General features: G+C 40.3%; 1 protein-coding gene across 1 annotated transcript in view; it reads left to right on the forward strand.

The window, feature by feature from the left end:
* CTNNBL1 (catenin beta like 1) overlaps positions 1 to 15691 on the forward strand; it is a 55780-nt gene that overhangs the window by 5345 nt on the left and 34744 nt on the right. The window contains exons 2-7 of the mRNA XM_054845704.1: positions 3537 to 3725; positions 6058 to 6164; positions 7515 to 7654; positions 11759 to 11856; positions 14207 to 14300; positions 15196 to 15287. Coding sequence (XP_054701679.1) covers positions 3537 to 3725; positions 6058 to 6164; positions 7515 to 7654; positions 11759 to 11856; positions 14207 to 14300; positions 15196 to 15287 — 720 coding nt within the window. The remainder of the gene's footprint in view (positions 1 to 3536; positions 3726 to 6057; positions 6165 to 7514; positions 7655 to 11758; positions 11857 to 14206; positions 14301 to 15195; positions 15288 to 15691) is intronic.

The following is a 15691-nucleotide window of genomic DNA, read 5'->3' on the forward strand; positions in this document are numbered from 1 at the left end:
TGGACCAGGCTGTAACAGGTTTGGATATGTCAGTTAACATCCAAAGCAAATACAGCGCAAGACTAGAAGAGAAGCAGAAAGATAATTCTCCCTTTACCTATCACCAGCTTTTGTTTACTTTATTGTATTTTGTAAATGTCAGCTTTTTTTAAACCCTTTTGTATTCATTGTTTTTTGTGTGGTGATATCAGTGTTAGATTTAAATGAAAATGTCTTCTGAATAAATTACTGTGAATGCACTGCATTCAACAGGAACAAAATTAAGCTTAACTAACAAAACAATTTAAAAATGCTTTTCTTGTGCATTTTCTAATGAATTCCATCTTCCTGCCAAATGCACCTTAGCTCAACTGAGTAAAAAAAACTCCACATTTTATTTATCAAATGATTAACTTTCCCATTTCTACCAGAAAGCAAAACTTGTGTAGATGGGTGTGAAGCTATGAAATTATTTAAATAAATGTGTTTAGACACAATGTATGTGTTTGCTTAGCAAAATGCACCAGTCTCAGTGCAACAATGTGTGGGCTTAATTCCTGTTGGTTTGTAACGGGTCCTTTAGAAAATACAAATGCAAACCAAAGATGAAAATCAATGAACAGAAGCTAATGCTTCTCTTAAATCAGTTGTTCGTGACTGTGCATGTCTTGTGAAATGAGCAGAAACCCAGGTGTTTCACTTATGCCTTGATTTCTTAGTTTTAATAGTGCTGGTTGGAAAACTGCAATATTCTTAGTAAGGTTTTGCATAACATCAATAACGAAAGGAAAAACCTTAATGCTTGCTTAATAGCGTTTGCCCGGGAATTCAATTACTGTCTATTGCCAATATGTTGGCAGCATTAATAATTGCATGCTGGGCACTTCCATAATTTATCATGATTTCTGTTATGTATTATAGAAGATTCCTCTCCCCCAACAATGCATAAATACAAAAAAGGATAAAATAATTGAGATTGAAACAGAGTATAAATTCTGATACTGAGGATTGTGTACTCAGAGGAAATGGGGTTGGTTTCATGATGGAGTTTTAATTTAGATTTTGTTCTGGTGATAAAGTCCCTTCCCATGCTACATTACTTTGCATCTGACAAACCACCAGCTCCCTTGATCCCTCATTACAGCTGCAGTCTCATTGAAGTTTTTGTTCCTTTTTTAATGTTTAGGAATGAGAGTGAGGAATGAGATTCTGGCTCCCTAAATTAGGAACATCCAAGGCAGATCTTGTAGGGTGTTTTGCTGTAAAGTTCAGGACTTCTTATGTCACTAATTTCTGTATCTCTGTTTGTAACATTCATCTGTCAAAGGTGGTTGAGGATGAATTGGGTGTTATTGAGGAGTGAGTGGAAGGACATAGGAAGGACAGAGACCTGTGCGCCATTAAGGGCACTGAATAAGGAATATGTATTTATCAAAGTTTTTTTCCTTAGATGATGTCATTTAGAAATGCATCTTTTTTCTTTTCTTTATTGGGTTGCTGATTGATTGGAAAGGGTTTGAATTACTCATTGACAGTGGTGCATTTGTTTCTATATGGACCTATGTGAAATTATATTTTAATGTACCTAGAAGATAAGTAATAGGAATCTGCTTTAAAAAGGAAAAAAAAACCAACCAAAAAAAAACCCAACCAAAAAAAAAATCAACCCACAAAACCTACCACAAAACCCTCCAAGCAAATAAATTTTTCATTTCAAGGAACGTCCAGGTATGCTTCTACTTCACGGCTATTGAATTATGAGCTGAGTAACTGCTTTAAAAGTGCATCACAGCACTTGAGAAGAGTTTTAAGTCAGGAATGTACCATCCTTAATGGAAACAGCAGAGATGATGTAGGGAGAAAAGAGACAGATAACTGAGTTTGAATAGGTCTAGCTGGGAGCAAGCATCTAGAGCTTTGATTTGTGCTAATATGTTGTCTGGGAAACTTGATTCTGCATCTTCCTCAAAGTGGTGACAACATGGTAACCCTGAAAACAACATGATCTTGGTCAGTCTGCTGTCCAGTTTGCTTCCCATTATAATTAACACTTCAAGTACTTTTTGGGTGGTCTTTTTGGTTTGCATTTGTAGTTTGTTTTTTTACATCTCTCCTGAAAGCAGAGCTTTCTTGAGAGCAGAGTTTTCATTTGCTAGCTTTTCATTTATATTGAAATAAATAAAGACATAAATGCTCTCTGGGTTGTGCAGAGAAGCAGCCGTAGCTGGTCTGCAGCATGCGCATCTGAATCGTGGTGAGATTGCCTCGTGAACCTGAAAGATTTATTGCCCTCTGGGGCCAAAAGTTCCCAACCTGCTAGGGAGCTGGAGGTTCCCACCTTGACCTGTCAGGAGGATGACACTGTCCCCTATTCCCTCTGCATCTTTCTTGGAATCAAAACCGCGAATAATCCAAATCTCAGTTAAAAAGCAGGCTTTATGTTCATGAAAGCATGATGTGACTTTTATGATTTTAGACAAAGGGTCCCACAAAGAAGAATGAGGTCTTCCTGCTAACTAATGTTTTATGAAACAGACTGGAAAAATGTTAGACCTAATGAGGTTACAAAATCATCTACCAGGGAACTTGAGCAGTGATAGAAAGTAAAACTATTTTTCTTATTGTTTTCATTGTTCTTAACACACAGACTCCTTTTAAATAGTAAAGAATTAAGCTTTGTTTTCCTGTAGTTACAGAGCATGGAGTACTCCTGTTCCAGCTTGGTTGTCCTCCAAAAAAATATGAGAAACCAGATGTAATATCCTTATAGTTTTTGATGGGAGAGATTTTTTCCTTCTATTGCAAATGCTTTCATCCTTTTTTGCCTAAATTAAAACATTGGATTAGGGTTAATGGACTTTTTCTTGTCCCCAGCAAATTACCTTTAATTTTGACACTTAAATATAAATTGTGGAATAACGTAATAGGTTGTTCCAAGCAAACCATAAAGCTATGGGCACTGCTTAATCTGGTGCTGAGGCCCTGCAGAATTGCAGCAAGCAACACTGGTCCTGTACTCTAAATTAGGGTCTGATTCTGCATTCAAGGGCCTGGGGAAGTCAAGGTGAATTAGGATGCACACAAGAATTCAATATAATCTCATATACTAGGTGGGTAAAAAATTATCTTTCACTGCTATCTGCTTGAGCATATTGGTCTTCTGTGTGTAAAAATGAGGTTGTCTCAGTTGACTAAGCTGATTCCAGATCCTTAAGATGGTCAGCTGTACAGCTGCTGAACAGTTCAGTTTGGCCAATTCTTGTTTTTGAAATACTAGTCTTTGCTGCCTGTGAAGATATTTTCCTGTGAATTGTGTTCATAGATCAAACAAGGTAGGATGTTGACATAGCTCTTGGCAGAGCCATTCATCTACTCATGTGATGTTCCACTTCACTAAATTAATTTCCTTCCCAGTTTTCAGAGTTGTTAAGCGTTGTGTAAGCAAATGTTTTAAACAACTTGTAAGAATTTCCTCATTATGCCTTGTAATATTGGTATTCTGGTTTGAAAGGGTCATAAAAGACGTGTATTCATTCACCTTCTTTCTCTGACTTTAGCCTAACAGAGGGACAAAAAGACCCCGTGATGAAGAGGAAGAAGAAATCAAAGCACGTCGGAAACAAACTAGTGCACGAGAGCACAGTCGTCACAGGGAAGAGGAGTCTGTTGCACTGGAAGAAACCGATGATGAGAAGAAGAAACTTCTTCAGATAATTGAGAGGGATGGAGAAGAGGAAGAGGAGGAAGTAAATCACTAGTGTCCTGTGGGAAAGGGGAGGCAGCGGGAAATAAGCAAACGCTAAATCACTTCTCCATGATTTCCATTTCTTACCATGTAGATGATTTTCACATGCCTAATACAGCTTAAGGTTATGGTTTTACTTTCCTGCCCAGCAGGATATTCATTAATTTCCAACAGGCTTCTCAAAGATATCTTCTAAAGGTTTAAAGCAGGGGCATAAGGGAGGGAGAAGGGAAAGTTTTCAAACCTAATCTCTGTTTTAGGCTGAGAATACCTAAATCACCTTCTAAAATATATTTTTAGGAAATAGCTTCTGTATTCCTAACTCTTCCAGTTTCTTAACTCTATTATTCTCACCAGTTCCCCCAGCCATGCAGCTTCTCCCACTCTCCCCCTCTTTGTAGCTGTGCAGCAGCAGCAAATAAACATTCTTCTGTACAAGAAAGGTCTTGGGTCAGAGGAGGGGGGTAGCAGCTGTCAAGGGTAAATGATTTCAAGGCTTGGAGACAGAAATCCAATGCAGCATTGGCCTTTCTGCCAAGGGCCAGGGAAAAGATCACTTTATAAATGTGACACATGGATTGGTATAAATCTAGAAGGTATTTGCTTCTTGCTGCCTGTGTCCTGTTTGATAAAAAACCAAGTGATATTCACTACTGCAGAGTCATGTAGGTTTGTAAAATATCATTGTCCGTTGTATACAGCATTGCTAGCATTTGTCTTTGAAAATCTCCCTCAGTTTTTTTGATGTTCAGCTATTGCCATTACAGTTGTTGCTGATAACGGAGAAAGATAATGCAGGATTTCTGTAGCATTTTGACTCCAGGATGAACGGACATAGCCAAAAGTCCTCTTGACTGGCTAGAGTCTTGTGGATTCCTGCAGTGCACCAGTCCGTTGTCTTTGTCAAGTGGAGTTCTCCCATCCTGGCATTTTAAGATCTGGAAGTCCAAGGTTTCTTTAGAACCAAAATCTCTTGTTCATGTAGTTAATGTAAATGCCATCAAAATGCGCTTTGTACCAGTAAATTTGATGGAAGGAAGCTAATCTGTAGGATACTGTAATACTGAACGCAAATTAAATACCAGATACAAAGCAGATGCTAATGGAGATATTGTAGTGATATGTGTTAGAGAAAGCAAAAAATCAAATGAAATAGGGGGAAGGAGTGTCAGCATCTGTGACAATATCTTTGTGGATTGAAATCCCATTGCAGGAAGAATATGGTTTGGGCACGGTAGTATTGATTGCCATAATGTGATGGTGACATGAGTGGGATGGTGCTAAGACAGGTCAGGCTTGAGAATGTGGGAAATCCAATAATAACGGAAGACTTGGACTGGTGTTATTATTGCAATGGAGTTTGCTGAAGAAATTGAAATTTTCTATCTTGTACAAGATTGGTGCTTAGAGTCGCTAACCAAAGAATCTTCCACAACAGAAACGACTCTTGATTTAATCCTAAACAGGGGATGGGACACACAACTTGGCCTAAGATGTGAAGGTTGTTTTTTGTTTTGAGAACTTCTCTTTAATAGTGATTGTAACATAGTCAAATAGAGGAGAGGGAAGAGGTTACACAAGAAAATCTGTCTCATAAATGTTTTATTGAAAGAAATGCATTAAAATCATGAAACAAGGAAAATAACAGAGTTGTGTTTGTAGATGGCAGGGAGGTAGCTGAAGTTATATTACTGATGTACGGTAAACATAATGCCAACTGAGAAACACCTTAGAAGAATTTAAAAAATAAAAAGAAAGTACTAGAGTAAAATATTTTTTTTCTTTAGAAAAAGACTTTAAAATAGAAGTGAAAGCTTATCCAAGTGAGGAGAATACAAAAGAACATAAACTCAGGGCAGTTAAATGTAGACCTACAAAAAGAAAAAGCACAATGAGCTTCTGAAAAGAAACTGTCCATGGGTGTAAGTTGCTAATGCAAATTTACTCTAATGTCAGAAGCAAAAATAAGCCTCAATACGTGCTGACAAGAACAGCTCAAGGAAGATAGGCCATTGCAAAAACTGGGTTTTTTTTTTCATTGATAGTCAGTTTCAGAAAGTGTAGGGAAGCTCTTCTGGTTCTTTTCCAAAGAACCTTCCGTTGGTAAACCTCTGGTTTATAAAAACCCGATTTAGGAGGTTTTGCACTGGGGAGCTTGCTCAGGTCAGAGTTGGAGTAAATCAATAAATGAATAACAGGGTTGTACAAGTCTTGGCACGTTTCTGCAGTGAGAATTCCAGGGTTGCTGTACTCACTCTTTTGTGTTTTGCCAGGTAATTGTTCCAGCTGTCCAAATGCTAAGCTCTGATTTCTACACTTTCCCATTTGGTTAGGAGGAACCTTTGGATGAAAGTTCAGTGAAGAAGATGATTCTCACCTTTGAGAAGAGATCTTACAAAAACCAGGAGCTGCGGATCAAGTTTCCTGACAATCCAGAGAAGTAAGATTATGCTCAGCCCCTCTATTACCCTTTTTTCCTTTGATTTTAGATTTCAGCCCTAATTTAATTTCTTGAATATACAGACGTTTTCAGTTACATAAGGCTTATGTAACAGCAGTTATTGCCATGTAGTTCTTCTAAATTGTATTTGAAACTAACTTTGTTAATTAAAAATGACATTATCAAGACTTCTGGTGGCAGCACAAAGAGAATAATTAGCAATGAAGGGAAAATTTTTACTTTATTAAATTCTTGCTGTTTTTAATATGATAGATTGTGAAACTTCTGTACTAAAACTCGAGTTTATGTTGTTTTTATTTTGGGAGTGCACAAAGTCAATAAGGTTTTGTTGGTTTCGGTTTAGGTATCTAAGGCTTTGTTCTCAAAAGTAAGTGCTAACGAGCTCTTCCAACATCAGTCCTCTTGGCAGTTGGCACTGGAGGGCCATCAGCCACGCTGCCAGTTCTCTCTTTTTCAGTTCTCTCCTCTCTGCACTGTCTCTGAGCAGTGGTCTTTTCCTCACTGATAGGCAGGTGGGAGGTGTTTGAGGGGTGGGCTGAAAGAGCGAGATCCTGGATTGATGAGTTTTACTTTCCAAATAATTAAAGATTTCATACCATCATTTTGCGTGAAGGTGTTGTTCTTGCATATGCAGTTAGCGGTCTGTGTGGGAAGAAAAGAATTTCATATTATGGAGCTTTCAGATGCTGTGGTGAGCGGAACGGCTGGATGGGGTCTGAAAGCCACCAGACTTTGTGTGTGTGTGCACACTTCCACACCTGTGGTTCTAGTGAGCCTCTTCCTCCTTTCATGGAGTTTTGTTATTCATGTTAAATGAATTTCTTCCCCCACTTGAGTGCCATTATTTTTTGTTCAGTTTGCTGTTCTTTCCCTTACCCAAATTCTTTTTATGGACTTTACTTCAGACTAATACAACCCACATACTAATATGTGGTAGCTAGGGCAGGTGCATCACTCTGGAGAATTTATTTTGTATGCAGAGTTTTTTTCATGTGTAGCTACAACCTTTTGATTTTTTTTTTTTTGACGTTCTAGAACCAATTTATAGGATCGGAACAGATCTACTTATTTAGTCTATGTAAATTACATAGTAGGAAGGATTATCCTACTACGTGATTAAACTTCAAGGGGCAGGCATAGGACAGGATGAGGCGCAGACTGCCTCTAGGAGTTCTGGACTCGGAGTCGTTGACGTGACCACAGAGGATCAGAAATGCCAGGGGTGACAAGTCTTCCCTGGTATCTCTGGGAAGGTGGTGGTCTCTGTTTTGAAAGGAGCTGTGCATTGAACACAACTGATTTTTATTAACTGGTTTTGTCTTGCTTCAGGTTCATGGAGTCCGAACTGGATTTAAATGACATCATTCAGGAAATGCATGTGATCGCGACGATGCCAGACCTGTATCACCTGTTGGTGGAGCTGAATGCTGTGCAGTCTCTCCTTGGGCTGCTGGGACACGACAACACAGATATCCTTCAGCTGTTAAAGTAGCTCTCATGTGAGAGGCTTTCTACAGACTTTTCTGTAATCTCTTATATCCTGCTTTCACAGGCTACTGTATGTTTTTCTCTTCTTTCCCACCGCACTGAATTTATGTCTTCTTTTTTTTTCCTCAAGTGAAAGCCTTCTTTGTTCAAGTAATATTGATTCTGAATTTTTTCAGTGCTGTTATTCTCCTTTCTTGTTTTATGAACCTTTCATCTAGGTTTGAGTGGCTGCGTTAGTGTGAACAGCTGAACAATACAGGGAAAGCTAAAGTCTGGGCTTAGCAGCGTATAGCCTTGAACTGTGTGCAAACTTACTTTGGAACAGTGCCCAGTAAAATTGAATCTGATTAACCCCTTTTTGTTTAGAGCTGAGCTGTCACACTTGCAGCTATTTGCCATGGACTAGCTCACCACAGTGCTACACCTTAGTTTGTAAATGTGATAAATCCTTCGTGTGCCCATACCTTTAATTTGGTGTGCTCAGAGCCTGAGGTTGTGGGTTGCCCCTCTGGTTATGTAAATATCCAGAGACATTTCTGTGCTCAGTTCTTGTGTCACTGAACCCGATCCCTATGTGCAGCTGTCTCTTGTTCCTTTGAAGATCTGAGGACATCTCAGAGAGAGTTTTCTGTCTACACTGTTGAAGATTTTGGTAGTTTTGAACAAAAACGGTGTCGTTTTTTGAATATCCTGGTGTCTTGATGCTTAGCTGTCAGCTGATAAATAGAACTATGTCTGGCTTACTATTGTGCAGTCTTTAAAAGCAGAGCTCAGCTTGCATTGCTTGGAAGATGTTCTATGGTAGGTCAAGCTGAAAAATTGTGACGTGATTTGAGAGACTGTGTGTCTGTGTCCTGACAAACATTAGTGAATGGAGGGAGCAGCGAAGCCTGGTGGAAAGTGCAATGGACTTACAGTTGGGACTACAGCAGGCTTTTTTCTTTTTTCTTTTTTATTGATTCATGACCTTAGGAAAGTAATTTATTCTTTACTTTTCTGTATGTGTAAAGAGGTAGATAATACTTAGCAGCTTTTTTGAGATGTTTTGAAATATGTAATGTTAAAAGGACTGTTAGTACTGAGTGTTGCCAATGCGCAATCTTGGTTTTCTTTTTTAGCACTTTTCCTTATAGTACTATGCATTAGGAATTCCTAATTCATTCTTTCTAAGTGGGTGCAGTGATCAGAAGATAAAAACAAAACATAAATATTTTATTGCATACCAGTTTATATTAGAAAGCATTGCTTATGCGTTTGGGTATTTTGAATTGTATCTAGCTGAACCTTGATGTGGTGAATGCTGGTCCCTGCAAAACAACAAACACCACAGCTTTCCTTATCTGTGATCTGGGATGGAAATTACTCTCAAGTAAATGTTTGTTAACAACTTACTGTTGTACAGTGGGAAACACCTACCATGCGTAACCAGTTTCCTGGCTACCATAGTTTCATTACTTATTTTTATGCCAGACACCGCAGGCTTTTTGTGTGCATGATATTAAAAGCTTATATTGAATTTCTCATTCACAGGGAAAATATAAACTATGGGATTTTGACTGGGATAGCAGAGCTGATTCATAGCTGGAGTGCACAGGAATACAGCTTGCTTTGTCCTCTCAGCCATGAAAAGCTGTGTCCTAGGGTCACTGCTGCTGTCAAAGACTTGTCAGTATTTCCGCTGTGAACTCTTTTTAATTGGTTTGCAACTTGCCTGTCAGTTAGTTTATGGGTAGAAATTTGCCCTGTGAATTGCAATTTTGGGAAAAGTATATTTCTTGTTATAAAACTGCTGAAGTGTTTTCAGATCCATTGGAGGCAGGACGCAGGCTGTAGTAATGCCTCTCCTCTGTGCTGCTGCTGCTTATGCACAGAATAGAAACACTATTAAAGTGAAGCATCTAAACATAAGACTAAATTGATACAGCTCGAGTTTTCTAATGACTTTTTGTTAAAACAAATGGAAAAGGATTTTAAAAATGAATTCTTCAAGGAGAGAACTAAACAAATGGCTCTTCAGATGTGATTTAAATGTAGTGTCTTGAGGGACTAATGCAAGGAGACAAAAGCAGCGTCAGGGGGAGCAAATGATCTGCTGAATGATTCATGCAGTTTTACACAATACATGTGAATGAAAGATGATCATCCGGAAGATTTTATTAATGGAAGACAGGAGAGCTTCAAGTGAGGTTTTGCTTTTCTATCCCCTAAATTTTATAGGACAACTGATACTCTCACTGGAAGCCTCAACAGAAGCTCCCTAGACAGGAACGCCCTGCGAGATGAATCTCCTCTGACTGCTAGAGTTCTTTGCTGTGTGTTCTCAGAAGAATCTGGCTCAGTTGTCTTTACAGCACCCAGTAGAGAGCAGTAGCCTTCAGTTAATTCTTCCCTTAGCGTTCTCTTCTCCAGGTTGATCAAACCCCATTCCCTCAGTCTTTCCTCACATCATGTGCTAGCCCCCTGACCATCTCAGTGGTCCTCCGGTCTCCTGAGTCCAGTATGTCAAGGTCTCTCTTTTACTGAGAGAGCCCACAACTGGACAAAATATTCTATGTGTTGCTTCATGCGTGCCAAGCAGCAGGTAAGAATTCCTTCTCTTGACCTGCTGGTTTTGCTCCTGCTAATGCAGCGCAGTCTGTGATTAGGCTTTGTCACTGCACTGGCACGTTGCTGACTTGCCTTCAACTCATCCACCAGAACTTCCAGATTCTCTTCTGCAGAGCTTTCCTCTCCAGTCAGCCCCAGCACGTGGGCTCATTCCCTCCCTTGTATAGGACTTTGCATTTGTCGAACTTCACGAGGCTTCTATTGGCCTGTTCCTCCAGCTTTTGTTAATTAATAGTTGATTCCTTGCAGAATAAATGTAAGGCAGGTTATTTTCTCTTAACTTGCTTACTGAGTCACGCTCCAACTTGCTTTTAAAAATTGTACCCTGGCACCTTTGGCCATATTTTTCAATAAGCATCAGTGACTGTCTGCCCAGGGAGGAGTAACCACCCTTCTGTTTGGTTCCTGATGGCAGTTGCAACTGGAAGTGACATTCCCCCCATCAAGAAAATGTACAGCTAGCTTTGGCTTGGTTAAGGGGTGCTGTAGAGTATAAAGAACATAGTAGTCTTACTGATACACATCTTCTGCAGCACCTAGATGCTTGGGACTTGGGATAGGCAGTTCTTTTACAGTCTTTCCTGGGATTAGATAAATCATGACTGAAACCGTGCTAAGAAAAGACAGATGAAAATACTTTTCCTACTGCTGCTTGTGTGTCTGAGCAAATGCCCAAACAGGAGAACCGGGAGGATGGATTGTTAGCCTGTGCATTTTAAAGAGATTCATCACAAAGTTGTTATATAGGACATGCAGAAAACTGCATATCCTGTTCTACCCCAGTGGGACTCGGGCAAGATTGATCAGCGTGTCTGAGAGAATAGGAAAGTGGGTCTAATGAGGTGGAATATGTCTCATCGTACAAGAGAGCTGTGTAGCAGTCAGGGGAACCGTGTGTTATGCAGCCCAGAGTTAATGAGTGAAAATTGGGCTGGCAGAAGCTATGCTGTTCCTGCGAGGTCTGCGGTTAGAGGAGCATGCTGTCCTAATTGGGCCAGGCAGAAGGGGCTGATCGCTCCTGCTTCCTGCAGTGGCCTTGTTAGGTGCGGGCCGTATCAGGTTAGCGGAGGTATTGCTGAGAGCAGAATACCCAAATCAGATTATTGTAACTCATTTCTCTTTGCTTATATTCAGTCTTGACAATGCAAGATGGTGTCTAGTTATACCAACTCTAGCAATTTTTGAAAAAATGAAAAAATAAGTATCATCAGGAAACAGTAAAATTGCCTGATACAGTTAGCACGCAATCAGATTTGTTTTTATCATTCATAATTGTTAGAATTCCCTGATTTTGGTGCTTATGAGAACTGTCTGCTGAAGTAGTCTCTCTGGTATTGGCTCTGGTGTTCCTGTGCCCCACTGCTGTAATGTATCACCAGTTGTTTTGGATCGTGTCATGAGCATGTTGGCCTAAAAGCAATCCGTGTTTGATATTAAATGTGTCTACTTCTGTGTTGGTAGTCCTTAACACCTAGTACATGTTTCCATAGCTGTGGTAGACTTGCTTCAAGAACTGACTGATATAGATACTCTCCATGAGAGTGAAGAAGGAGCTGAAGTCCTCATAGATGCTCTAGTAAGTAATAAACTCCAGATTATTTTAGTACCTGTACAATGTCTGCCTTATGCAGCACAGTAGAGGATACGCTGAACTGCCACAATTTCCGCAGCTGTGGTTGTCTGTATTGCCAACACCGCGATGAAGTTAGCCAGGTTGGGAGCCTGCTCTCTTGTAGCCGAAATGCTCTATTGAGGACCACGATGGGTGTTTTTAACGAAATGCCAGAGTTTGGGGAGTAGGTTCTTCTTGCACCTTATTTACTGCTTCTTTTTTGGAAGGAACACGCTCATATTGCAAAATTTGTGTAGGCTGGGAGATTTTTTTCCTGCAGGGAGGGAGAATGAAGTAATATTTGTGACTCGGACAGTGTCCTATTGAAAATAGGAGCTTGATTTGCATTTTTCTTCCTTCTTGCGGAAAAGGGTGACCTCTGTTCACCCATGAAAAGTTGAGGTTTGTGACGGGGCTCAGATTATTATCTGAAGGACAGCGGGGCTGTTGTGATCTTTCAGTCTAACCTCTTGCATGGGAGACCAGTAATCTTCTACCGAGTAACTCTTGTTTCAAACCAAAAAATCTTGCTTGAATTGCGCTTGAACTGGGACATCCGTTGTTAAAGTGAGGGTACGTATTTTTCTTAACAAGAAGTAAAAGCGTGAAAGTTTTCATGTAAAGAGCATTTTAAGGGTGAAGGAGGGTTTAGAGGTAACAATCCTTTTTGGCGTAGAGATTAAACAAGCCCAGAAAATTATCTACGTGCAGTAGAAGATGTGTTGCTCTGTCTTAAGTGCTCCCTGCCTGGTTAACTCTCTTGAGTGCCTCTTGGTGTCCGTGGTGTAGGACTTCCCCTTTTCTTGGCATTTGTGCTGGATGCCTCCTGCTCCTCGGCTGTGGGAGGAGCATGCTGAACCAAGCAGAAGCCCTCCAAAGAACTGATGCCCAGCAAAACTTGAGTTTTACATGCCTGTCCTACCTTTGGGCAGCTTCTGCTAGTGAATTGCTGTGTTTGTGAATCACTGTGGCTGTGTCTTGTTCTGTAACTATTATGTTGAAATTGAAAGATGCGGAATTATGGGTTTTCTTTTGTTTGCTTTGTTTGGCTGCTCTGTTTTCTCCTACAATCCTTCTTGTCCAGTCACTATAATGTTACCTTTCAAAGGTTAATGACAGTGGCCCAGAGCTGAGTTCCTCCAGCTGGCCTCTGGGCTGTTCTTAATTACTCTGCCTTCTTGGAAAGATGAATGAAGAGGTAGAAAGAAACTGCTAGAGAAGATGTTTTCTATAAAACGTGCAGAGAGGTAGTAAATCAAGCAAAGTTCTTTCTCTGTTTTCCTTGTCACCAGCCCACTGATAATAGCCAAGTTTTAGAGGTTTTATTGTCCTCTGAAAAAAAACCCGTCAGGCATATCTTGGGAGAAATGTTTAGATATCTGCTTGTTAGATTACTTTTTTTTTTTTAAAGAAAGTAGGTATAATGTAGGGTACCTGTGAAGATTGTTGCACTACCTTCCGCAGCAGCTGATACTTGTATTTTTTTTCCGCCTGTTCACTGGGCCCTAAGCTAGTTAACAGTGTTTGAATTGGAAACGTTATTTTGTTAAATGTTATTTTGTTTAACTTTTCCAAGTTCATATCCACAATGGCAAGTTAGCCAAAGTCAAGCTGGACTCTGTCCAACTGTAGCTTTAAAAGCATACTTCTTGTGTTAGCTTTTTGATTAGGAGGCTCCACCTGCAGATGTGGGTTCCTGCTCCTGCTGTTGATTTGTCTGGGTTACGTTAGCTTGCTGAAGTCATCTTGCTACATTCATCTTGCTAGGATTTAAATGCAAAACTTCAGCTGGTGATAATTCAGCTTTTGGATTTGAACCTGCGTGTGTGAGCGTTGTTCCTTCAGCTTTTTGTACCTATTAAGATGGAAGAAGTAACAAAAATGTAGGCAGACCAGCATTAAACAGTTGAAAGTGGAGCTGCTTGCAGAGCTGACAGCTAGCCCATCCATGGTGGTTTGTGGTGCCTCGCACTTAAGGATGCTGAGGGATTATAAATCAATCAGGCTGGTTCAGGAAATAAGACTGTGACAAGGTGCATGTTTTCCTCCAGATGTTTTTCTGTTTAATCTGAAACACAAAAGTTGTTTAATTAATTAGAACAAACATAGTGGCAGATTTACTTGGTGATTCCTTTGCTTCCTCTGAGATTTTAGAGCGAGATTGTTAATGTCTTCTGATTATGCCTGGCAGGATTTTTCAGTAGGACTTATTGATTTTTATTATTTATTAACCCCCCCATTCTTTCTCCTTCATCTTCCTTTTTTCAGCCGTCTTTCTTATCTTTTTATCTTTCCTATGACCCTGGTGATTTAGGTGGAGGGCCAGGTCGTGGCCTTGTTGGTCCAGAATTTAGAGCGCCTGGATGAAAGCGTGAAAGAGGAAGCCGATGGTGTCCACAACACCCTGGGTAAGTGGCTGTTGCACAGCCTCTTGCTTCTTCCAGTATTTTGTATAAAGGGGGTGTGTGTTATCCCTCCCCTTCCTTTCTTCCCAACCTCCTGTCCCACTGAACTGCCAACACTGAGGTAGAGGACCTAGTGCAGCTTTTGTTTAAGCACAGCTTTAACTCACGGTAAAGCCTAGTCTCTTGAGCCAGTGTTTGTCGCATGGCTGCTGGTAAGGTGTCTCTTCCCAAAGCGGTTATGCAGGGAGGTGCTGGTACACGGATGAAACTGTGCACTGCACCAGAAGGAGAGTAAATACCCTGTCCGTGTATTTACTATGTACTTATCTGTGAGCTCTACTTACTCTGTTATGAGAGCTGTTTATGTCTTAACAATATATTTAACTTGCAGGTAGTAAACCATTTGTATTTCATGTAAGTACATCGTTACCTCTCTGTTCCCCAGTCTTTGCACAACACAGTAACTGCTTTGCAGTGTGTTGCTGTTATTAACATTTAGACCGTCATCCACTCCTTTCAGTCATTTGGGATGGTAATCTCCTCAGGACTGGAAGAATGAGAGAGACTGGAAACATGAATTTTGGAATTTTTACTGCCACTGTTAGTTTTGTTTTGTGCAGTGAGAATTGCTGCTGGAGTAAAAGGAAGGTATCTTAGGCTTCTTACAGCAGGAGCTGGTGTCACTCAGAGAATGGAATGTGTGGGTGATGTAAAAACTGAGAGAGTATCATAGACCTGAGCTTAAGTCTCACTCAGAAAAAGGTAGTTTTGCAAATAAGATGTAACTTTGAGAAAAGCAGTGCAGCCCTAGGAAGGACCTGGCAGAGCAGTGTTGATACAGGCCCGAGCTGAACTGCAGGTGGGGAAAATTGGCTGTTTTCTGTGCTTTTCTACTCAGCAATCGTTGAGAACATGGCAGAGTTCCGACCAGAGATGTGCACAGAAGCTGCGCAGCAGGGCCTCATGCAGTGGTTGCTCAAGAGGCTGAAGGTGAGCTTGTTTTCCTGTTGTCATTTGGGAGATATCACAATGAAAATGTACGAGCCACTGGTCTGGAAGCTGATGTGCTCGAGATGGTGTTTGGCACAATATTAAAGGCCCAAGGCTATTGGCTCTTTCCATTTGTATAGGTTATCTTTGTGATAGGTTCTAACATTTGTGAATGCGGTGAATTCAAAACTCACCTCAAACTGGGAAGTATGTCCCTTTCAACTTCTTATAAACCAGCAAAATTAAATGAGTTGGCTTTATGTGTAAGAAGCTCTACGCAACGTGATGCGAGTCCGTGAGTAGAAGTACTCTCATTTTCATAGTGTTTGCCTGGAAGAGTATCTAATGTTGAGCCTTCTTGAATGTCTTTTGGGTTTTACTTGTTTCTGTGGGAGGTTTTTTTT

This window comes from Grus americana, chromosome 17 (genome assembly GCF_028858705.1).
Source record: "Grus americana isolate bGruAme1 chromosome 17, bGruAme1.mat, whole genome shotgun sequence".
NCBI lineage: Eukaryota > Metazoa > Chordata > Aves > Gruiformes > Gruidae > Grus > Grus americana.